Here is a 24151-nt window from a genome sequence, read left to right as displayed (position 1 = left end):
TCCCCTCTTGAACTGTCTCTACCATTTAAACATCTTGAAGTATAGCGTAGCTTTATTTTCTATTGTTGTTTAGGCGTAAGTAAAATTTTTTGGAAAAAAAAGTGGAAGTGTGTGGGAAAACACTTGGAGAAAACAGAATGGAGACGATACAGGGGAATGGCTCCTTAAATGTCACGTAGCTGCTACACAATAACTTGTTCCGCTGAACTGCAGCCCGCTGGTGTAAGCACTCTTTTACAAAATTTGGTGAGTATGTAGTGAGCAATCAATTCTTTGAAACTATGTTAAAACAGGGTTTCTTAACAGGCTTATGATAGCTGTTTCTTCTGGATCCCTTTGGTACAAGCCTGTTTGACTAACATGTCTTACAAGTTAAATCTGTAGGACGTCTTTCAGAGGCCGATGAGACAAGGGAGGGCATGTCGGCAGTTTCAGCTTTGCTCCCTGCCGCTGTGGCACGCTGCACCTTTCTCTTCTGCTTTCTAATCAAATCGAACGTGGTTCAGCTTAATTTTTTTTTTTTAATTAGAAACAAACAAAACCACTGCTAAACTTCTTAGAAATGGGGCTGCTGTTTAGCCTGAGCAGCAGATTAATGGGAAAATGACATTTTTGGAGATCTGCAGCAAAGCGAGAGCAGGTTGTGGAGGAGGGTGGATTGCTAAAGGATATAGCGTGAGATGTGCAGCAGCCTTCAACTCTCACTGCTTTCCCTGCAAAGGGCAGGAAATTCCCCAAATTTTGCAAGGTGTCTCTTGCTTTACTGGACTTTTAAAAATAACTTCCTTAAGTAATGATGTACTTTCCTTAAATTTTCCACTGGGAAGAGCTTGAAAGCATGGCCTCGCTATCCCCAAGTGGCTTGACACCCTGGGAAGCAAGAAGCAGCCCTGATTCATTCGAGCTTCATAATTCATAACCTTGTGCTTTTCCTAATTCGTTTTGGCATTACATTACTGGGAGCGGCGTTGATTAAGCCAGCAACGGTGGTCCTGCTCCCACCTTTGCCTGCCTGTGTGCACAGGCTCTCCTCTGCCAAGCTTGAAAGAGTTTTCCCGGTGCACAGACAGCAGAGGGGAGAGGAGGAGAAGACTAATCTTTAATTGGGTCATTTTATAAGTGAAAATCAAAGAAATCCTGTCAGAAGTGAGGCAGCCAGCCATGCCCTCGCGGCCCTCACGTGCAGGGGTGGCCGGCGGCCCCGCCGGGCGGCGGAACGCTTGTGAGCGGGGCCGAGCCCCGCGGCGGGAGCGCGCCGGCGGCGCACCGCCTCCGCGGCGCCGTTTCCACGGCAACCGCCGAGCCGCCGCCGGCGCTGGAAGATGTCCGCCGGGGATCGGCGCTGCGCGGCGGGCTTCGCTTTCCGCTCCCTGCCCCAGAAAGTTTTCTCCTGCCTGGAGGACAGGGACATCGGGGACCGATTCCTCAAATGGTGGGAGGGGGAAAGCCCGCTGCGAGAGGCGCCTCGCTGGGGGTGGCGGGGAGCGATGAGAGCCGGGTGGGAGGGGAAAAGGCGGGCGGTGCTGAGGACTGGGGCCGTCACCGCGCCCTCAGGGCTGCCGCTCCTGTGGCGGTGGGTCCCTGTCTCTCTTTTTTTTTTTTTTTCCCCCCTTGGTTTTTTCCTCCTGTTTTTTCTTCTTTTTTTTTCTTTCTTTTTTTTTTTCTCTCCTTTAATTGGAAGTCTCCTCGGTATTTTTCAGGCACGTAAAATGCTTCTTCTGAGGTGCAAGGCACTTATCCTTGTCTTCCAGAGTTAGCCAAGATCTGTTTCAGTTTCGCAGCGTTGCTCTGATGCTGCTTGAGCAGCGGTTGTGCTTCCCCCACCCCTCCAAGGAGGGGTGGGAGGCGGCTGTAAGTGAGAGAGAGAATGAAAAAACGGAAAAGAAAAAATTATGATTATTGGTCAGAGTAGGACTTATGTAGTGTACCTAGGCAAATTTGCATAGTGAGTAAGTACCTAGTATGTCTGCAGGATATTTAATCTCATTTTTCCATTTCAGGTCCATGCAAGGCAGGATCACAGCACAAGCATTCAGTTTTGACCAGCAGTTTAAGCCCTATCAAAAGGATGAATTTGTTATGGTAGTTCTAAGTCCTTTATATTGACTTTTTTCCATGAAATTATAACTATTGGAAAACTGCATAATGGCAAACATTATGTAGCAGTGTTAGCATGCTATTCGCCTGCTCACTGTCTCCTTGAAAGTAGGTGATGTAGGTGTGGTGCTCAAGTCTTACTTTGTGGGTTAACTGTATTGTCCAGTAAAAATATTTTAGTCTGTACTAATGTTACTCTGGTTTAAGAGGGAACAATTTAGTCATTCAAGATTCCCAAGAATGGGAATCTGAACTGGATGCTGATCTTGGCCATCACATTTAATGTTGGGAAGTCCACCCGGGGGGAGACTTTAAACAGTGTACATGCAGTTGGTACCCTTGCTCACAGCTATTACTGCTTCACTGTGCAATTAGATGTGCATATACACTATATATCTGAAAATACAAGGTTTTAAAATTTATTGGATACCATTGCTTTATACTGGAATTTTGGGCTCTCAGCTTTCGGAGACTCAAGTCTCTTGCTGATTTTGTGTCCTCCACTTTTGTTGTCTGCAAAGTCAAATCTGTTCATCTCTTTGCAGACAGAAAAAAAAATAATCAGTGGTTTTAAAAACAGTGTGGTTTTTACATCTGTTGTTTTAAAAACAACTCTTTGATTTGTTGTATGTCTATTTCATATTGTTATCCTGGATATAGAATTCAGCCTCTTTGTATTTTAAAGAAATTCACACAGAAATACTTCAATATTTCATCTCCCACTGATACACATTTCAAATGATTGAAGTTTACAAAACATGCATTTACCTTCTCAATGCTTGTCTCTTTTGAATTAAAAACGTAAAAATATCACTATGAAGTGATGAACTCTGAGTAGCTGTGAATTAATTGACAACAAAGGGACTATTACATTATATAGTCTGATCTCTCTGTATCCCAGAGAGGTGGTAAAGAGATTTGGTGATGCAGAGACTGAAAAATCCATCATTTTTTTAGCAGCTTCTTCAATGATTATTCACTCCGCTTGTACGCGGAGTATGTATTATACATAATTGTGTGTTTTCTTAATTGGCTTATTTATCATTTAAACTTGTCAGCTACCGACATTACTATGCACGTCTTCTTTTTTTAACTGATAAATCAATAAGATTGAATACTTCAAATCTTACTGTGGAACATCTTCTCCATCCCTTCAATAACTTATGGATTTCTTCTGTATCTGTTTAATAATTTTTGTGTGTCACTACACTTCTCCAAGCTTCAAATTTATTTACAAAATGTAAATTTTACAATCATACTTAGCATTTCATTTTTGACTTCAGCAACATTGCATGCAGAGATAGAATTGTTTCATCTCTTCTTCCATTTTCTGTACCTCCAAGGATTGCATACAGCCTTTTTATGTGTTCTTGGACAAAAAGTGCTTTACTGTAAAACCTTAATACTGCATGTTTAAATATGTACATGAAGATATCTTGAATATATAAAAGACACTGGCTACACAAAGTTACAAAACCATGTATTTGGTAGCGTAATATTTAGTATCCAAACTGAAAGATCACACAGAATCATACTAATTGGATCCTTATAATTTGCTTTGAAAGTATCCAAGGCACTATAAATGATGATTTTATGTTTCATTTCATTAACTTGTATTCTCTTATTTGAATATTATAGGCATTTTTTAATGATCAAAATGTGAACTCCAGTTTAAAGTTGCTCTCAGCTTCAGGACAATGGACTACATTGGGTAAATTTAGAATAAATTAATCTTAAATAAAAAAGTCTGTGTTTAACTATTTTCCTCTAATTTACCATTTTGTAATAAGGACAGTTCATATATGTGTATCTTCACCTGGTTGAAATAACTTAAAGAATGTCTTATTTTACTAAATAATAAGAAAAGATTCTTACCTAGCTTGTTACTAAATTGTCACATTTTACACTTCTTTTTCCTTGACCCTTGCATCGATCCATAAACCAAGCTACTAGAAGTGGTTTTAAATGGTCTGTGACATCCAGTTGACCTGATCATATATCCAGACATAATAAACTGCATTAATTGTGGAATTATAGTACTACCTTATGCAGATAGTATTTGGAGAAAGACACTCTTCTATAGATGCAACCACCTTACTTAGGACAGATCTGAGATTATTGCTCTGTTACAAATTAAAGTTGAGAGAGCAGAAGATTAGATAGAGCTTGTGTAAATATGCTGTCTGCACAACAGAAGTGATCTGGGTGCAGAGAGAGCGCCATGTGATAGGTTGTTCTGGTTGCAATCATGGCGTACGGTTGACTTCTAGTTTGTTGCCGTATCACTAGCTGCTTATAACACTTGATTATGTCTGTAGGTGGAGATGAGACACTAAAGAAGAAAGATCAAAAGCAAATAGCACATGATTTTATGGCACCACTTTGAATTTGTGTTTTTGGTTATGTAAATGACACCCAGAATTTCATAGAAATTGCATGTGATAATGTAATGGGATTTTATGCATAATGTGAACTCTGATATCGCCAAAGTGATTTTCCTTAATAGGAATATTTTAAAAGGGGGTAGTGGGAAGTCCTCAGTTCTTTTGATTTTTCTGTAAATAACTTTACTATGTGTAAATATTTAATGGAGCTTTGGGAATTTTCTAACTTTTCCATTTCAGCTCTCTGGAACAGGCATAGATTTTCCCCACTATATACAATGACACTAGACATTGCCACCTTTTTGTCAGCAAAATCCATTTTGCAAACACTGTATCTGGCTGTTAAAACAATTGAAATATATAAGATGCAAAAAATATCTCAAGTCCCTCTTCAGGTACATCTTTTTCATTCTGGCAAGCAGAAAGAAAATAAATATATTTCAAACTGTGGGTAAACCTTTTCCTGCTTTAGGCAAGAATTTTTTTAGGCTATCTGTCTAGCCTATGACTTGCCAGTCCCTGTAGTGAAGGTCAGTAGGTTACATACCTTGTGTTAAGGGCGGAGGGTCACTTGGCAAGTATCCCAGCTAAACTCCTGATTCTGCTCAGTCTTCCTCAGCACAGAAGTAATGCATTTTGTTCTGAGGACTGGAAGGGTTCCCTTTCTAAATCCTGAACAGCTGGTATACCCCATTTGCTCTTAAAATTTCATCTTCCCATTCTTTGCCTATTTTTGGTGAGGAATGTTGGCACATTTTTCTATACTTAGTCTTCATGTGCATTTTTTGAAAATATAGTAAGAATTAGCTTTGAGTGGGAGGAGGTGATATATAATCTTCTAGTATATTCTTCTTCAGACATGCCAATATATTAGTCCAGATATACCATTTACTTATCCCTGTGGAGTAACTCTTTTAAAAACAAGTTCCTGTTCTTGAAAGAAAATACTAGAAATGTGCTTATTTTGCTTTTTAGAAAATCTGAAGAAAATTACATAATCTAGGTTGATTCAAATTCTGTATTTATTCTTTTGCAAACAAAAATGTTAGGGTTTTTTTGCAGGGGGGAGATATTTTGGATGCATAATACAAGTGGGGTTTAGATAGGTTCTTAGAAACCTCCTTCTCCTCCCTGCCATGAGCTTGGGCAGAAAGTATTTATGGACGCACAGAAAGATGTCAGCATTATATAAAACATCAATATTATATTACTTTATGAGACTGTGTGTTTTCATAATCCCATTGTCTTTTTCCAGGCTGTGGTCCCCTTTTACCTTCTTAGTAAGAATTTATTTATTTTTTTAATTCAGTGGGCGTGGTTTCACTTTCATATTTATCTCAACTTCTTCTCTCTTACTTTTCTATCTTCTTTTCCTAAAATCTGTTTCTAGAAGTACTTTTTTTTTTTTTCCTGTGTTTAATCTAATTTTTTGTTTCTCTTGACTGCTTTTCATCCTCACCTTATATCAGACCACAATGTCCTCGGTCTCCATCTGTTAGATCAAAAGGTGGCATAAAACAATGCCTATGGGGTCCCCAAGGAATGCAGCATGTACCTCTCTTCTCAGCTCCCCCACGTGTTGGGATTCCTGGTAGAATCCCACAATAGTACATCAAGGACTCCAGCTTTAAGATTACTTGAAATGTAACATTTTAGGTAAACAATACACAAGGATATTCTCTAGTCTGCTTCAGCAGATCAGACAGATACGTAATTGCCTATTCTTACACCACACTTTTTTGCCTGTTGTAGTAAGGATATTTTTCCCCCTGTTTCTGGCTGCATGGCAGAGTACCTGATAGTTCTGTCATGTGCTTTAAGCCCCCCCTTCATCTGTTACTCTCATATTTCTACAATAGAAGCAGCAAAAGGAACAAATTTGATGCATACCAACTTGTATTTTTAAATAGCTGTAACGAAAACTAAATAGTAGTTTTTCCTTGGACACATTACTGGCCTTGCACCTGTCAGCAGTCTTGGGGAGGCAGGACTGTATCTGGTTAAGCTCAATTAACACTTCAAAAGTTATCTTCAAAGGGATAGGGTTACTGTCTTTTTGTGTAAATAAAAATTTAGTATTTGCCTAAGAAAGATTCTTGAGTTGCCCTATGTACTTGAAGCTCCAACGATTGCTGTCTTTGGATTGGGGTTTTAAAATCTGGAAGGTAATCTTAAATCAGCAATTTTTTAGACTACTGTTATAGGTTATCATTTGCAAAAATTTTAGATGTCATTTGAACCTATAAATCATCAATTTGCACGTTTTACTTTTGAAATACCATCTTTTTAGTACAGAGCACTGAACTTGCATTATGCATGTTCTATATAAACTGTTTTGTAAATAGTAAGTTGCAAGTTGTTTCCCTGAGGTAAAAATCTTTCTTAGACTTTGGAGGAATTCTAAATATACCTAATGTAGGGTTTGTCTGCACCATACTAGATACGCAACATGTTCATTTAAAAGTATATTGGCAGCACTTTATAGATATTCCAGAGCTCACTGTTATAAGCAGCTTAATCTGCTTTAGTACTTCTCAGCTCTTTGTTTTCCACTTGCAGAGTTGTCAAGGCATTTCTTCTTCCTATTTTATTGCTCACTTTTACAATGTTATTAAAACTGGTCACTCTTTTCCAGGAAATTCTGAATCTCCAATTTCAAATCTCACCTCTCCAGTGGAGAATAGGAGCTTCCAGTATATTTAAACTTTTCCATTTATAGTTTGATTTTCTGAACTACTGAACAGATTAAAAAGCTCTTGATGTTTTTTTCCTGATGAAAGTTTTCATAAAATCTTGTTTCAGAGCAGAAGTGTGTCTCCTCCCCCTACCCCAATAAAATCCTAACAATTTGAAGGCCTGTAAATAGCTCAATTTCTTATACTTTGAGCTCAATAACTGGGAAAATGTAAAATGTCTCTTTCTTCTCAAGACATTTAACATCTGATTTTTATTAATCTTGACTCAATTTTTGATACATAGGTCTTTACAAAATAATTCCTATGTTAGAGGCTGATTTAGCTCTTATTAAATCTCTTATAAAATAAAAATTCTATCCCTCTGAAAGGAAGCTGGAGAATTAGAAGTTAGAGGAGTCTGGAGGTGAGGGGGTGAGAGGAAGCATAAATAAATAAATATCAGTTTGGTTTTTTTCTTAGGTTGTGAGACTGTAAGTCATGTTTTTTCTGACTTGAGATTTTGGTTACATAATTTGATTATTTTTCTATATTCACTATGTGGACAGGTAGGAGAACATCCTAAACCTTTTTTCTTTAATAAAAGGTACCCTTTTTCATAACCATATTAGTAGATGTGAAGCCAAGCAATAAATTGCCGAGCTTTTCTCTGTACCGATTTCCTTTACATCACATTGGCCCAATAAAATAATATAAAATTTCATGCCAGTATTTTTAGCTTAAGTAGACACATTTTCAAGCCAACAACTTTTAGTTTCTCTTTAATTTTTTTCTTAGTGTTGGTCAGGTAGGTGGTACAGTTTACCTGGGTTTAGATACCAAAATGCCAGTCCTATTTAACCTATGAATAAATAATCTCCATGTAATAATATATGGGAGAAATCCCAAGGACTTTTTGGAAGTGTGGGGGCAAGAGAAATTTTAGGTTATGCTATGCTTGCAAAGATTAGGATCAGAATGAAATGATAGGTGCTCTTGGAAGCATCATGGTTCATACATCCCTTTTTGGCATGTTTCTGTTCCTGAAATACTGTCATCTAGAGTAAAATTTGGACGTTTCTTGAATACTAGTCTTTAGTGATCCTTTAGGTCAGTTTGTCAGGACGCCACTTATTTTTATCTTTAATTGTATGGTCAAAAGCCTTTTGATATTGTGATGTTGATGATCTACAAGGGAACCTACAGAGGAGAAAAGATAAGAGTAAACTCATGGAAAGCTGGAATGCTGTGAATATTATCTCTGCCGAGACACATTGCCCTTGTGTTGCGTGCTCACTCGTGCTTATGCTCACTTGTGCTCTCCTACCTTCTCCTGTTCAGAAGCACTTTGAAGGGTGTTCAGCAGGACTTGGAGATGAGTAGAGAATAGGTTCTAACATTTGGTCTGAACACTTGGACCGCAGAGAGCAGATGGAACTGGACTGAGTCCCAAGCTTCTTAAACATGGAGTCTAATGCTATTTGAGATGCCATCAGTTATCCAACTCCACACATACAGATTTGTAGATGTAACACTGTATATAGAGAAGGTATGTGCCCTTATGGACTGATACCTCATTGAGGAAAATACTGTAGGGCATCTCAAATGGCACTAGATGTCTATGAGCAACAGGATCAAGCCTTAGATGACTTGCAAGCGCAGAAAACAGAAAAACTATAGAAAAATGTACTCTGTGCTTAATGATTACAAAGATAATATTCCAGATTCATACAGGAAGTGCTGATAGTACCTTTTTCATCTGCTGAAATAGCTGGTTAGTAAAGCTTACAGTAGCTACAAAATAACTTTTCAAAAAGTTCAGATATAATACTTGACAAACCAAAAATTCATCAGGGCTGTGTTCATTTTGATTTTTACTCTGTGGGGTGCTGTTAGCAGCTATTGACTTTTGTACTTCATCACGCCAAATTTGGTATTTGTCCTCAGATTCTTTAAGGCTTAAGCTGTGGAATATGATTTTCTAAGGGTGTGATCTAATGTGATGTTGAGTTCACATGGTGTTTCATCTATTACTTATTTCGGTTGATAATATTACCAACAGGGGGAGCAGACACATGAGCCTTAATGGAAGGTAGCATTCAGATGAATTTAATGTTTTCTTTACCCTTGTTTCTTTCTTAGCTTTCTTTGGTTTTTGAGGGACTGTGTGATTGAGTCATACTTATGTGATCTGTGGTTTTTTTTAAAGAATATGCCACACACAACCATTTAGAGAAGCTGATAATTTCCACATTGTATCGAATTACGAATTACTGTAAAACCATTAGTAAATGGAAATTGTCCTATTTTATTTATTGCAAGAGTCATGGAGTGAAGCCTTCCTATGTATTCCAGGTTCCAAAGTGACAAAAATTGAAGCTACAGTGGTGCCCTGCACAGAGATTTCCATGTCATTTTTTGATCGGCTGTACTGTGAAGGAATTGTTAGAGAAACTGGAGATATTGTGAAATGTTATGATGACTATTACGATGATATTCTCATCTCTGATGAATTAAGGAAGGTCAGTATAGCACTGAATAATTCCTTATAATTTTTCATACTCTATTAGGTACCGTAAGGACACATTTTTCAGTATTTTTTTTTTCTGTCATACATACTTTCCATGGTAAAAATGGGCATCAATAGCCATGTGATAGAAACTACTGAGGCACTGCAGTGCCTGAATGTGTGAAAGCGATGGCCGTTTTCCAGGTGGGCCCTCTGTCCTTTTTAGGTGGGAGAAAAAGCTAAAACCTTCTTCTACCCACCCTTGTCTCAAGTAGTCAGTGCTTGGGAGTGTGTGGGGAGGAAATGCAGCTACTCATTTCCCGGAGGAAAAGGACCTGGGGGTGCTGATTGACAGCCGGCTGAACATGAGCCAGCAGTGTGCTCAGGTGGCCAAGAAGGCCAACGGCATCCTGGCCTGTATTAGGAATAGTGTGGCCAGCAGGAGCAGGGAGGTGATCGTGCCCCTGTACTCGGCACTGGTGAGGCCGCACCTCGAATACTGTGTTCAGTTTTGGGCCCCTCACTACAAGAAGGACATGGAGGTGCTGGAGCGTGTCCAGAGGAGGGCAGCGAAGCTGGTGAAGGACCTGGAGCACAAGTCTTCTGAGGAGCGGCTGAGGGAACTGGGGTTGTTTAGTCTGGAGAAGAGGAGGCTGAGGGGAGACCTCATCGCGCTCTACAACTACCTGAAAGGAGGTTGTAGCGAGGTGGGTGTTGGTCTCTTCTGCCAAGTAACAAGCGATAGGACGAGAGGAAATGGCCTCAAGTTGCGCCAAGGGAGGTTTAGATTGGACATTAGGAGAAATTTCTTTACTGAAAGAGTGGTCAGACCTTGGAACAGGCTGCCCAGGGAAGTGGTGGAGTCACCATCCCTGGAGGTATTTAAAAGACGTGTAGATGAGGCCCTTAGGGACATGGTGTAGTGGGTATGGTGGTGTTGGGTTGATGGTTGGACACGATGATCTTAGAGGTCTTTTCCAACCTGTATGATTCTATGATTCTATGATTCATTTGCCTAGGAGGGGAAAACAAGTGGTGCTAATGGAGAGGTCCCATGATACCCAGAGCTGTGGATTCACCCAGCCTTCCAGGTAGTTGATGAAACTGAATGCACTCAATAGCTACATCCTGAAGCATTCCTGGCCAGGAATGCTGACTGTATCACATGTGAAGACATTTAAGGAAAGGCATCTTCATGTATTTTCACTGAAACAAAGGAAAGGATACTGTGAAAAGGGAAATTATTTTTCAGTGTAACATTGGAAAAGGACTAAATATAACTCCTGAACAGGTCTGCAAGGTAAAAACTGTTTGTTATACTCCAGTGGAGGTGTTAGAGAGCAGATTGTTCTGAAAAAGGATCTCTCTAACAGTGGCACCTTCCTAATTAATGTATGTCTTCACTGTAAGTGTTTCTTTTGACTTCATAAGCTAAAACAATTTTTTTTACTTATGTTTGTTTAGCATTAGCAAAGCATAGTGTGGGAGAACTGGATTTTGTTCTTCCTTGTATATATAATCATCATAAGTACTTAATAATTATAGAGTTGCACTCATTTGCACTTGGCAAATCCTTTGAAGGCAATGTATTTGAACCAGTGACACTGGTTACAGGATGTGGCCTGAAATACTGGTCTGTCTTGTAAAGTTCTGGGAAAAGGAGAGAACTCAAGCTCATGTTTGAATTTCAGATGTGGTTTGTAGCCTAGCAGTTCAAAATACTATCTATTTATTTATAAGTCAGGTACGTGTGAAATGTTTTCTGAAAATTAAGTATATTGGATGTAGAAAAGTTAGAGGTAACATTTAAAATAAGAAACAATTGGAGTTTCAGTCTCTTGCCATTTTCCTTCCCTTGGAAGGGTTGTCTGTGTCTGCAAGTTGCAAATTGAAGGATTCACATTTGTTTGAAATGAATGCAATTCCTACTCGTAAGACATAAGATGGCAGAAAGAATTAAGAGTCAAAATCTTCCAGGAACGACGTCAAAACTTCAGATTCAATTAGTCAACGCCCTAGTACAGTAGACTGTAGGGGGCAGCAAACTGTCTATCTCCTGGTGTCAGACGGTGGCCCTCAGCTGCAAAACTCCATGTTTCTTTCCTACCTGCCACGTCTTCTCTTCCTTCAACCAAGAAGGAGGTTGGGATACATATGAGGTGGCCATCAACAACAGTTGCTGCCCAGGCCCTTTTTCACTCAGGTTGTGTAGTGATTATAAAGAGGGCCAGAGAGCGGTAAGCTCATGTCTAGCTTTGACCAGTTTGCCTGGGTTGGCATCTGCAGTTTGGTTGATGTGACTCAAATGTCTTGTAGCCATACTGAGTTACAATTCCTGTCCACCTTACAGTGCGCAGTATTGGGATTAATCTAGCAAGTCCTCTGTGATCACATAATATTGCAGCAAAAGGCAGGTGAGACACACGGAAGCAGCTGGATAGCATGTCTGGTTTATCCAGGCTACAGATAAAGCCTCTCTAGAGTCTGCAGTAAAGAATGATGTGAGTTTGAGTGATCTCATCTGGGAGATCCTTGGGATTCCTTTACAAATGTGAGATAACTGTGTAAACTTAGAGTAAAAAAGCAAATGTAGGCAAAGTTACTGAAGACAAACTAATTGGTAGTGATTGACATACCAAATATAGCTAGATTATTTTCAGATTATGGATTGTTTCATTAGCATGATGCGCAATTAACCAGTAAATAACAAGACTTGAAAAATCTTCCCTTATGTCTTGTGGGCACAAATCGGACTCTGATTCTGCTTTACATTGTATCTATAAATTTTGAACATAATTGCATCATTGAAAGAAGGATTTAGAGAGAAGTACTTAAGTACTTATTTATTTCCATTCCTAGTTCATATATTTTATACGGACGTAAACTCTGTGTGACATACAGCAAAGTAGTTGCATTGTTTATAAACTTAAATACGCAATTTTCATCTATTTGACTTCTTTGTTATTTTCTTGTTCCACAAGGTCTTGCTTCTGGAAGATTCAGACCATTATGACTTATTCAGTCAATTGGATCGCAAGGAATTTCTGTTCTGTCTTTTTAAGCATCTTTGCATTGGAGGAACTCTTTGCCAGTTTGAAGATGTAGTTGGCCCATACTTAGAAACTACAAAAGCTTTATATAAAGACTTGGTGAGGTAAATGTTTTCTGTTTTATACAATTGTAAATGTATGTGCTGTGTCTAGATGCTTTGTGTGTATTTGTGTAAATTTATTGTGCATTACTGCTTCAAAAATGGGGCTGTTTGTTATTTACTCAATCTGCAAACTTATTTGTCTTCAACTATCAAAATATCGTGTAACAATGGTAGTAAGTTCAATGGCAAAATACATGCAATTTTAATGGCATCTGACCATGCCATTAAAAACTCTTTTTATATTACATATATGGACATTGATGTTTTAGAATTCACTCCCATTTTAAAGATTTTTGGTTTTGTAATCATCTGCTGAAAACATGGCATGGTGCTGGAACCAGATTGTGTTCCCCTGTCATTGAGAAAATATCAACAATTAAGTCTTGGATGTATAGTCTTGGACTATTTCAAGCTGCCTTTGGCTTAGGATTTAAAAATTGAAACACATTAATTGAAATTTTTAGTTCTGTATATATTTTATTCCAGCTGATTTTTTTTTTTTAAATACAGTTGGATTTTGACATTCTCAATTCCACAAATACACTTCTCGCAGCATAAAGCTAAGGGTGATAGAATCTGGCTGTTAACATGACACAGTGGACTAACACACATTTTTGGCAGGTCTGGTGTATGGAATAGTTGGGGATTTTATATATTTTTTTTCTTGAGGTTAGAGGTGATTGATCAGAGGTTCAAATTCAGAAAAAAAAGGCAATTTTTTGTCCCATTTTGATATATCCATATGCTGACTTCTCCAATTGACAAAATTTCTTATTTCCTGGTTAGTGGAAAATGGAATGTAGTTATCTGTTATGCAAAGACTCATTCCTACCTAAGCTAATGCGAATATGAAGATTGTCAATGATATTACTAAAATTTTATATTATATTATACTTTGCCACTCATAATAAGTATTTGTGGGATAGTATAAAGAACAATATTAACCTGAACAATGGAAAACAATTGCAGACCTCTGAAATGAGAGATAGTACATGAACTCTGATAATGTGGATACTAAGTAATGCACTACAATGTACACTACAAAGGCTTCAAATTGCTTAAGTAGGAACTGATATTTTTCTTTCTTCTCAGCTCTGTTTGGAATGGTGTGGTGACCAATTTTTATTTCATCTCCTATTTTAAGTTTATAGACAAGCATATTAGCAAAAAAATCATGTAAGATGTATTCATCATTAAGTCTTTCTTAAAATGTCTTTGGATAAACTTAAGAGTAACATTTATATGTCTGAACAAAGATACAGTGAAAGGATTAGACCCAGTGATTCTTAATCACCTGAATATTTCTTTACTTCTGTAGCAATCTATACGTAAGTGCTGTATCCAAACAAAATATTTAAAACAAAATATTTGGCTGGCTTTTGGAATTTTTTTGTAATACGTAACCAAAGAAGCTTACAACTCTAATAACTTCTAAGCAGCTTTCAGATTTTCTAATGGTCAGTACTTTTCAGAGTGCAAGTTGATTTAGTAACGTGCTGTTTCTCAGGGTCGTCTAAAATAAATGATTAAAGTAGTAGAACAGTTGATACTTTTAGAGAAACCACTGAAACAGAGAAATTGAGCGTTATCAATATTCCAAGAAGATTTTTTAGAAATAACGAACTTAGATTGCTGCATGTATTAATTTGAATACTGTGATTAGTCACCAGAGCTTTCTTATTAGTGTGATTAGTTTTGGTATTTTCATATCATACGTAGATGGAAATCAAAAGTGGGTTCTTCAGAAATACAGAATATGACATAAAAGGATCCATCAGTGCTTCACCTCTACCCTCCCTTTTCTTTTAAATCGTTCACTTTGCACTTGAAACAAGCTGTTTGTTACTCTAATCCATGGCCTTAGTTGACTCTGCATTGACTACAGCTGTTTCTGTTCTTGTGTTGTTGAATTGACCTAGGACAAAGCCCAAATCCAATCAGTTCCTTCATTTTATTGCTTCCCTTGGCTGTTGAGTTGTTTTCTCCTAAACATGTTCAAGTTTTGTTTTAAGCCACTCCTTTTCTTTACCTTCCTATCTCCTTAAACCTTTTCCCCTTCTTTTTCCTTTTCCTGCTGTAAAATTTGATAAGGATGTCAAGTAGTTCTTGTTACTTAAAAAAAAAAAAAAAAAAGCATCTGCCAAAATCTTCCCCACAATTTCATCCTGCTTTCAAGGTTTGCTTTTTCTATACCCTCAACCTGTTCTCTATTGGCCCTTTATATATTTCTGTGATTTTTCCCTTGTGTGCTACTTCTGTCTGTTATACAATATCGGGAGAAAACCTTTCAAGATCCATTCCTCTGGTTTTTGGTGGTTGGCTGTTTAGGGTTTTTTTTTTCCAGTTGGCAGCTTGCTTTCTATCCTCCAAAGTTTTGAAGTACATCTACTCAGTTCATGTGTCATAACTGATCTTCAATATTTATCTACCATGTGTCTCTCCGTTTCTGTGCCTATAAATGTCTGCTGGTTTCTCATTGCCAGTGGAGCTGGCACTTAACACTGACTAGCAGTTGAAAAAGAAACTCACAATTTAACTAAATCTTTTATCTTGCTCCTTTGATATTAAGTTTTCTGTCCATCCTATAAGAAAAGCTTTTGATCTTGACATTTCAGGCTTTCCCTCCCCCTTCACAATCACGGTTGTCTCCTGCTTTGTCTCATTTCCCTCTGCCCCCAGTTTATTCAAAATGATGTTGCTGTTTTGTTACCACCATCTCAAGAGAGAAAAAGCCAGTGAAAGGATAAGCAATGCAGCTCTGAAGAGAGACACTCGTGCCACAGTCTTGACTTAATTTCTAATTTCTAGTCCATGATGTGCACTGTGTTACTTAATACATTTTCGCACAAATTACACCAGAAAATAAAGCAATGAAAATTACTTTCTTATGGCCTCTTATTTTCAGTAGACAATTGCTAATGAGAGTAGTGGTCTCTTAAGTTCTGTTTACCAAAGAGTTCACCTTCAAATTCCTGTTGAAAACCAACTATTCTTTCAATTCTTCTTTTCTAGACTGCTATTCTCCATCTGGTTTCTTTTAATCTTGGATTGCAGTCACATTGGATACTTTCTACTTTTCGTAAAGTGATATTAAAAACTTTTCGTGGTATTAAAAAATTCTGTAAACTGTACTCTTAAGCTTTAATTTTTATGTCTTGAGAGCTCAGAAGGCTTGGTGCAAAACAAATGGGTAGTACAATAATTATTAGCTGCTAGCTAACGTGCATAGAAAAATTAGTCCCCACAGATGAACTTAGTCTAATCATGATATGCTTACAGAAGCATAAACCACCATTGTTTGGTCCTGTAACAGTTTTTCTTATGGAAAAGAGCCCTGGCATGAAGAGTTCCACAAAAGTGTCCTTAGTGCTGGGAGTGGCGGACCTATTACAAGCTTTTCCCCACTTCTCTTTCTTACAGCCTTTCTTCTGGCCCTTCCTGAGTTCTAACTCCAAGACATTAGCATTCAAAATAGTCTCAAAAGGTTTGAGATTTCTTTTTATTAAAGCATTTCCATGTATATTGCTTTATTATGAGAGAATGCAATAATCTTTTGAAATAAACTGCTCCCGATATTTTACAAGCACAGATAGGGACTTCCAAATACAACTATTAAATGGCAGACATTTTCTCCTTTGTAAAAAAAGTAATAATTACTTCCTAATGAATTAATGCACAACTTGTTGTCTGTTACTAATCTAGCAATTAGTCTGTGACCAGTTGAATCCATCCAAAATTTTAGCATTCAGTGTCGTATCCTGTGTAACCTAAATAATTTCAAAATCCTTGTGTAGTATTTTTGGTTTAGTTAAAGAATACATTTACATGACAAAAACTTGTTAATTAAAATATGATCTATGAATCTTTGTTGATAAATCTTTTCTTCTGTACTTAACCCCTGATTTTTCTCTCCATGGTGACAGCTGCTGTAATATCTTCTCCTTCCTTCTATGCCATCTCCATGCCCTTTCCCTCATAATAAATGAATTTATGTGAAAGCATTGAGTTGTTCTTTTAATGTTTGGAAAGCCTAAAAAAATATTGCCAGTAAGGTTAGGATATAAATAGAACCCAAAGTGAATTGAGAGACGATGAGGAAGTTTGCTCTTCATAAAAAGAGAATAGATGCACATTAAAATGATGAAGGAACTACCATATTCAATGAATAGCTTAGAAGTTAACAATTTGAAAGGACAAAGGGGGGTATTAAGACTATTTTTAAGGAAATACTATCTTCTTCAAGAAGACAAGGTAGTTTTTTCTAAAACCTTTTAGGGGGAAAAAAAAAAGAAATAGAGCTAACGAGCTTGTCAAAGGCAACCTCCTGTGTTCTATCAAGTCAGCAAGGGAAGAATCTCATCTGATTTTGGCAGATATATTATTTTGCCTTAAAAATTAACCAAAGTACTAGAAATAAACACTCAGTCTAAAAAATTACTTACAGGAAGCTAACCGCAAGGGGAAAATTTCTCAAGGCAGAGAATAAATAGGAAGACTTATTCTCTGTCATCCCTTACTTTGGTATCCTAGATATATATAACATAAAAATTAAGAAACCAGAAATCGAAAGCATTGTTTTCAGACACAAGAATATGAAGCCAGAGTAACTTAAATACAGCTGTAGCTTTTGGGGGTGGGGATATATGGTAGAAAGTGCTAACACCCCTAACCCTCTATACCTTGTTCTGAAAGTTGTCACACTTTCAGCAGAGATGGTTAAACAGTTTCTGAACTGCTGCAGTTTACAGCCCTGTACGTTAGCATAAACTGACATCCATGTTAGTTTATCTTAATATGCTGGTCTGTAAACTGCAGTGGTTCAGAAGCTGAGTCATGAACCAGTTGAGCTGTCCCTGCTGGGAAGGCAGTAATCTCGAGAGGGGTGGTAAGGCAGACACAACTGGGGCCAGTACCAGTTTCAGCAATGCTGTCTTAATCCACTGTTGAGTATATCAACATGTCAGTTGCAACAAAAAATTCTGAGAAAGCCTCGTTACTGACTCACCACAGGAAAGATCAACTTTACAGTATAGGCTTAATTCATACATGACTGTGTCATTACTCTACAGATTAAATCAGTTAATCGGAGAGTCAATTTTTTTTTATTGGTTGGAGAGATTGAATCAACAAAGATGATGTTAGTTGATTTGGGGTTTGTTTGTTCTTATAAAAAGAAGCTTTGCGAAAGCAGTGGTAATAGGGGACTGCTGTCACAGACAGCTTGGAGCTGGTGCGGTGTACAACCGGGCTGTGTTTAACACGCATCCTCTAGCAATTTGGCTATATTGGGACCTTTCCTGGAAACTGAACTGGTTTGTGACAAGGCAAGTTTTGAGCTATGCATTTCTTGGAACTGTATAAGTATGGAATTTATAAGGCTCAACTGCTCCAGAGTGAGTTAATGTAAATAGGAATCTGTGAAATTATACACAGTAATCAAATTTACATGATCTAATTTATGAAGAAATGTAAGCATCACTTAAAGCAGACCTGAGGAAAAATGACACATTTAAAAATACTTAAATTTGAAATATGTTGAGATGCCTGGATGCTTTGCAATAGTATCTTAGTGTTATTGGTAATTGTGATGGAAGAAATGGCAGTCTTCACAACAAACACAGTCTAGAAATACAAAAATTCGGAACTAATACCATTCAAAGTCGCATAGCTGTCTATATATACAACATTCCAAAGGAGGAAAAATGAACCTAAGCTCTAATTATATATTAATTAAAAATGGCCTAAAGTCTGCATTTTTTCACCAGTGCTGCTGATACTTCTTGTAGTCTATTATTAAGATGCAGTTCACTTTGCAGGTTTTTTTCTCAAAGAATATGTGAAAAGATTTTTCCAAAATGTTTAGGTGAATAACTTTTCATAGCTAACAAAATGTAAACTTTATATTGGAGTCATCTAGACCTGGGTAATATTGCTGTGATTTAGTAGCTAAAAACAGTGAAACCAACTCAGATGACTAGATACGTTCAATAGTTTTCAGTAAAATATTGTAATATCCACATTGTCTAACAATGGTCAACGTCCCTTTTCATGGTCAATGTGACATGAATTGAATTTTAATTATTAATTTGAACTTGATAAAATTTGAGCGAGAACACAGTGCATATGTTAAAAATGTATTTATTGAATGAAGGACCCTAATAATCATTGCTTACTGTATGTATTAAGTATGTATTATTCCCCTGTATTTCAGTGTTCAAAAGAATCCTGAAACAAAAGAAATACGTATTATTTCTACAGTCTTCAGAGTGTCTGCATATGTAAGTATTAATAGTTTTTTGGTACAGGATTTTACTGGAAGAAACATGCATAACATGAAAATAACGAATTGACATTTACACAAAGGAAGTTTAATATTCCATTTTAAAGGGTTATTTTTCCATAGTTGTTGTCATTTTTTATTCATGAACTCTTTCCCTGATCTCATCCTGCTTTCTTGTCCTCTTGATTAACTCTTCATCAATAACCACCAACTAAAGTTTTATTTGGTAGCTCACTAAAAATAGGTTTACTGGATTGTACTTGAAGTCATAATAGTCATGCAGAACCTAGTTTATGAAAAAAATGTATCTTTAAGTCTGAATAATTCTGGTTTTAGATCTACTTGACATAGCAGTAAGGATTAAGAATCCACTCTTGACTTTGTATAGTCGTGTTTTTAGAAACGTTGCTAGAGCTTTCTGAATAGCTTGTATTGCATCTGTTTCTGTAAAGACTGCAAGGAAGTTTACTATACAAAAAGATTGAGGTGGTGAGATGACTGCTAACCTCTTTTCCCCTCCCTTGTCAAGTCTCATTCCTACCTGTTTCTCTTGCAAAATCATACATTTACCATCAAGATAAGTTTGAGAACTGGCTGCATGTTTACTAGATTCAGCATATCTGTCATTCAATTGTTAAGTAGGATGAACTACTCCAAATTCTTCTTGAGTAACCAGAATATGTAATAATTAAATGTCAGATAATGTACCCACTTTCAAAAGAACTAGCTGATGTCATTTCAGACTGCACAAACTTCCCTGTAAGTTGCCAGTAGCCCAGTTGTTTATCTGTGGGTCATCATCTTTTAAGTACTATGTGAGATTCATAAAAGACTTTTGAAGGGTTTCTGAAAATAAGCACTTTATGGGTGTATCAAAATTTACCTTTCTACTAGGCTGCAGACTGTAATAAAAATAAAATAAAAAAGCAAAACTCTGATAACTTGATGTTCTTCTGTTATTACCGTTTCCTCCCCATTTCTGAATCAAATGTATTTGCAGATTTCTGTGTTTAGGTAGATGCATGATATTTAAGAGCTCCCCTAACTGTCTTTGCCATACATTAAATATCATCAGTATTAAATAAAAAAAAAAGAAAAGAAAAAAAGACAAACTTTGGCAACTTTTTGAAAACAAAAAAGTGGATGGACAAAACAAAATCCAGTGTAAATACAGAGCAGGCTATCCTCCCTGTAGCCTTGGCGGAAAATTGGGCTTTTCTGCACATTCTGAAAATTTGTGAGGTGAAGGAGAATTCTGAAATTCTGGTTTCCATTAAAGAACATCCTGAAGAATTTTCTCTCAGAATAGAGAAAGGCTTAAACATATATGTCTAGATTGTTTGATGGCTCTGTGGATCAAAACTCTTTAAACTCTACTTGGAAATTACAGGAAGGGCACCTACTGGAGCACAAATGTCTTGTGATTGTGACGAAGAGTTTCTCTCAAGGAGATAACTACATTTCTGCAATAGATTTAGTTTCTGAGTTCATTTGGTAAATAACTGTAGAGTGTGTTATTATAATCTTACTGTTGAGCTGACAATTTTTAAGCCACGTTTTCCTGGTTTGTATCTGAAAGAAATGGACATACCCTCTTAGCCTGATAAAAATAAAAAAAGTTGTTCTGGTAAAAGTGACTTGAAGAGCAGCTGAGAAGCTAGAAAAACACACATTTTTGCAAGCTGGATTAATAAATGGACTAATAAATATACTTGTATATTTGCACAAAGTACAAATTGAATCAGAATTAAGAACTTTATGTATCACCATCCTGACACCATCCCTTCCTTTTTATTTGGTTTTTAAGCTGTGGCTAAGAAGCCCTTGTTTTAGAAACAATATCTAAAAGAGCACACTATTAGAGATGTAGATATTTCAAGATATTAAGGTGTAGTTATAAATGTCTGTTTACCATCAAAACTCGATAGACTTGGGCATCACAAGAGAAATAATTTTAAATCTTCTGACCATGTACTTTACTGAACTCCAGATACCCTTGAGAGCTTTGGGGCTTGCATATAACGAAACATTGTTACAGCTGAAGTACTTGGATGCTAACTGGTATTTTAGAACTTTCTTTACCTGAAACGGAACTATGGCAGTGTTTGAATTCAGTGTAATGCATAGTTTATTCAAAAAGTATTTTAAAAAAGAAGTTGATTAAATGATGCAGTTTTGAGAGATGTTCAGCAGTATCTTTATTTCTGTATTATGCTATGCATTATGCTATGCATATGTATTCTTAAATCATCAGCTAATTATCTGTGTTCCTACAAAGAAAAAATAAAATGATCCTACTCTAACATCAGTAAATCAATCATTACAGCCCCTGCATTTCTGAACCGAAGTCCACACTGCAGATGGAATTGGTATGATTCTTAATTCGTGTACATGCACCCTATTGCTCTTAAAACCAGAGTAAGTCTGTGTAAATTCCAGAGCCTTTATGCGCAAGTATTTTAGGGTTTTTATGACCTCTTTTACTAATTAAAATAAATTTAAGAACCCTTTTAATTTAATTAGATTATATTTATTGTTCTCCTGATACTGCATTTGGTATATTCTGGAGTTTCTTGAAATGCCTCATCACCAGAACTTACCTCGTTTTTGTTCTTGAGTTATTGAACAATTTTTTAGTGTGCTACATTGCCTTTAAACAGTCAAACCCTCAAATGACATTGGTCGATTCCATAAGGACTGCAGGAGTGCAATCTTCAGAAGCAATGGGAAAAAAGTTTAATTAGCAATCACATCTTGATGTTGGTCTTCTTTTGCTTTTTTTTGGTTTCATGCATGAGCTTAGGTTATTTCTGGATCAAACTCCAAAGGCATTGTGATGCCGAGTACTGTGAAATCTTAAAGCTTGCTCTCCTTACTGCAATTGAGAATCCAGTGTTTGATACACATGTATCCCTAAAAAACACCTGAAGAGAGCCAGGCATCTTAAAATTGGAGCTACAGAGCTTGTATACTGTGTTGCTTAAAAATAGAATGCTATTTTTAGCTTGCGGCTTTTGACTACCATTGGAAAATGCTGTGAATACACATTATCAAATCTCTACCTGTCTTAAACAATGCTTTTATGGTGGTGCTTATCTTAATTTAAGATTTATGGTTTTGAATAATCCCCCAAAGGAAGACACCAGAACATATAGTAGGGGATTCATCCTCTTTGAAATAACAGGAGAGAAAATGGGGTGCCAGTAACAGCTACTGGATAAAATTCACAAATGGCCCTTGCAGCAGAAATTGGAACCAGACCTTTTCTTTCTAAGCTTAGACTGCCTTAACCACTGAGAGAGGTTACAGTTTTCATGTTTCCTTGATCCAAGGATGGATTATTTTATGCAAAGGAAGACAGCATCAACAAAAGAATGAGAGAGATGTGCCTCTAATCTGGAATAGTCTGTAGTCTGGGAGTTTAAAATTTTAATGAAGAAAATGGACAATATATGCAATATAGCAATTTCCCTCAGGCAAAAAAGTGGAACGGAACCTACATCTCTTCTTCAACTGTTGTGTAAAGGTGTTGGGGAGCAGGAGGAAACTGTTACGTGTTTTAAAATAAAGGAGGTGTCAGCTATGTATTTGTTGATCTTTTAGATGTTCAATTACCAGGCTGAATGAATAAAAAAAAAATCAATCCTCCAAAAATCCCCCCATCTAGTTTCTGGATCCCTAGTGGATTTGAAGCGCGTGTCAAGCTGTGCTGCCCTGTCAACGCTGAAGCTTTTATTGGCATGTGCAGACGTAGGATGTTAAACTGAAGAGCCCAGTTCTCGTGTTGGTTGACAGCTGAACGTGTTTTTTCAGAATGAGGATTTTGGAGATAGGTGCCTAGATTCCCTTCAAACCCTTTCTGAGGATTGGCACGCAAAATGTTTTCAGTAACAGTTCAAAGTTGTTAATAAGAGCTGTAATGAAGGTTTTCCTTAAATGCAAATATTTGGAACTGAACAGATGCATTAGCAAATGTTAAGTGAAAAAGAATTACTGATAGAACAGCTTTATGTATTAATATAGAGTCCCTAAATATTTTTCTGTTTCAAAGGAAACATGATTGGACCGTTGTATACTTAATCATCTGTATTTTAGGCTCTAATTGTGTAAACACATGGTTACATGTTTAATTTTACATTTTATATTCATATTACATTTACCTCAAGGTTACTGGAACTATTCAGACAGAACTACTGTGCATTTTGTAGTGTCAGGAACCTCATGGAGGCATAGTGCTGCTTAAGTAAAGTATGGTGTATTTATTCTATTTTACCCTGAAAGAAGCTGTTACAATTGGAACAAAATGATACATTTCATTCAGATGTTATGAATTCTCTCGTGGGCATCCATGTTGTCGCTAATACTGGGTTTTGTTTTTTTCTTTTCAGGATGATAACGGCCTGTGTTACCCTTCACGCAAAAGCCACGAACAGACTTTTGCCTACTTGATTGTGGATCCCTGCAAGCGACACGTGCACACTCTGTACCACTGTTTTGGTGGAAGCGTATTTACTGACTAGCTATAACCTGGCTGTTCTCCAGTGTTACAGTGGGGGTGGCCTTCTCTCTGCGCGAATTCAGGCAGAAATTGCCTAGTTTTCTTACGAGGAAGGACGTGCTCCTTGATTACGCGCTCTGATCGGCTGCGCGTTCACGGAGATGTTACTGTGCGATTCGTGGCAGAAGTTTTTCGATATTTAGAAGGCATACTTCTTGAAGTTGTTTTCTCGGCAGTTTTGTCCCCCCTTCCCTCACCCGTCTGATCTAATAAAAGGTGTTTCTCTGGATGTCTCTCCTTACGAACCAGCTTTTCGGATTCACGACGTGTAAATGCAGCGGGAGGCTCTGGCGGCAGCGAAACCTCTGCGGAGCCGGCAGACAGTGCCGCAGGCGGCCCGGCCCTGACCGACCTCCACCGCCCCTCACCCCGGCCCCGCGCGGTAACAGCCCCGGGAGCCCGGTGCCGCCTGGGGCGCGGCCGCCACGCCACCGCAAGGTGAGGCCGGGCCCGGCCGCCCTCTCGCCCCGAGAAGGGCCGGGCCCCGCCGCCTCAGC

The 24151-nt window shown here is 37.6% G+C and overlaps 1 protein-coding gene across 3 annotated transcripts; it reads left to right on the top strand.

The window, feature by feature from the left end:
- The first annotated feature begins 1274 nt into the window (after positions 1 to 1274).
- On the top strand, positions 1275 to 23883 carry CFAP300 (cilia and flagella associated protein 300). 3 transcript variants are annotated; one of them, XR_012672089.1, is made up of 8 exons: positions 1275 to 1432; positions 2001 to 2082; positions 3736 to 3808; positions 9509 to 9675; positions 12644 to 12816; positions 19028 to 19094; positions 21423 to 21514; positions 23485 to 23883. XR_012672089.1 is itself a non-coding variant. In XM_075140347.1 (8 exons), the coding sequence occupies exons 1-7, from the start codon at positions 1323 to 1325 to the stop codon at positions 21435 to 21437; spliced, it is 687 nt and encodes a 228-aa protein (XP_074996448.1). In that variant the 5' UTR covers positions 1275 to 1322; the 3' UTR covers positions 21438 to 21465; positions 23485 to 23883. The 3 variants fall into 3 exon arrangements, 2 of the variants coding, with proteins under 2 accessions (XP_074996448.1, XP_074996437.1); XM_075140347.1 differs by having other exon boundaries at positions 21423 to 21465; XM_075140336.1 differs by lacking the exon at positions 21423 to 21514.
- Positions 23884 to 24151: the final 268 nt, after the last annotated feature.

This window comes from Calonectris borealis, chromosome 1 (genome assembly GCF_964195595.1).
Source record: "Calonectris borealis chromosome 1, bCalBor7.hap1.2, whole genome shotgun sequence".
Taxonomy (NCBI): domain Eukaryota; kingdom Metazoa; phylum Chordata; class Aves; order Procellariiformes; family Procellariidae; genus Calonectris; species Calonectris borealis.
Note: the sequence above shows the minus strand (reverse complement) of the source record. Positions and strands in the feature narration are given on the sequence as shown.

Bases quoted from the DNA above. Each gene is read 5' to 3' on its own strand.
- CFAP300 (XM_075140336.1), top strand. From the start codon at position 1,323: ATGTCCGCCGGGGATCGGCGCTGCGCGGCGGGCTTCGCTTTCCGCTCC. The intron at 9,676-12,643 runs GTCAGTATAGCA...TTGTTCCACAAG, and splicing joins TCTCTGATGAATTAAGGAAG to GTCTTGCTTCTGGAAGATTC. The intron at 19,095-23,484 runs GTAAGTATTAAT...TTTTCTTTTCAG, and splicing joins TCTTCAGAGTGTCTGCATAT to GATGATAACGGCCTGTGTTA.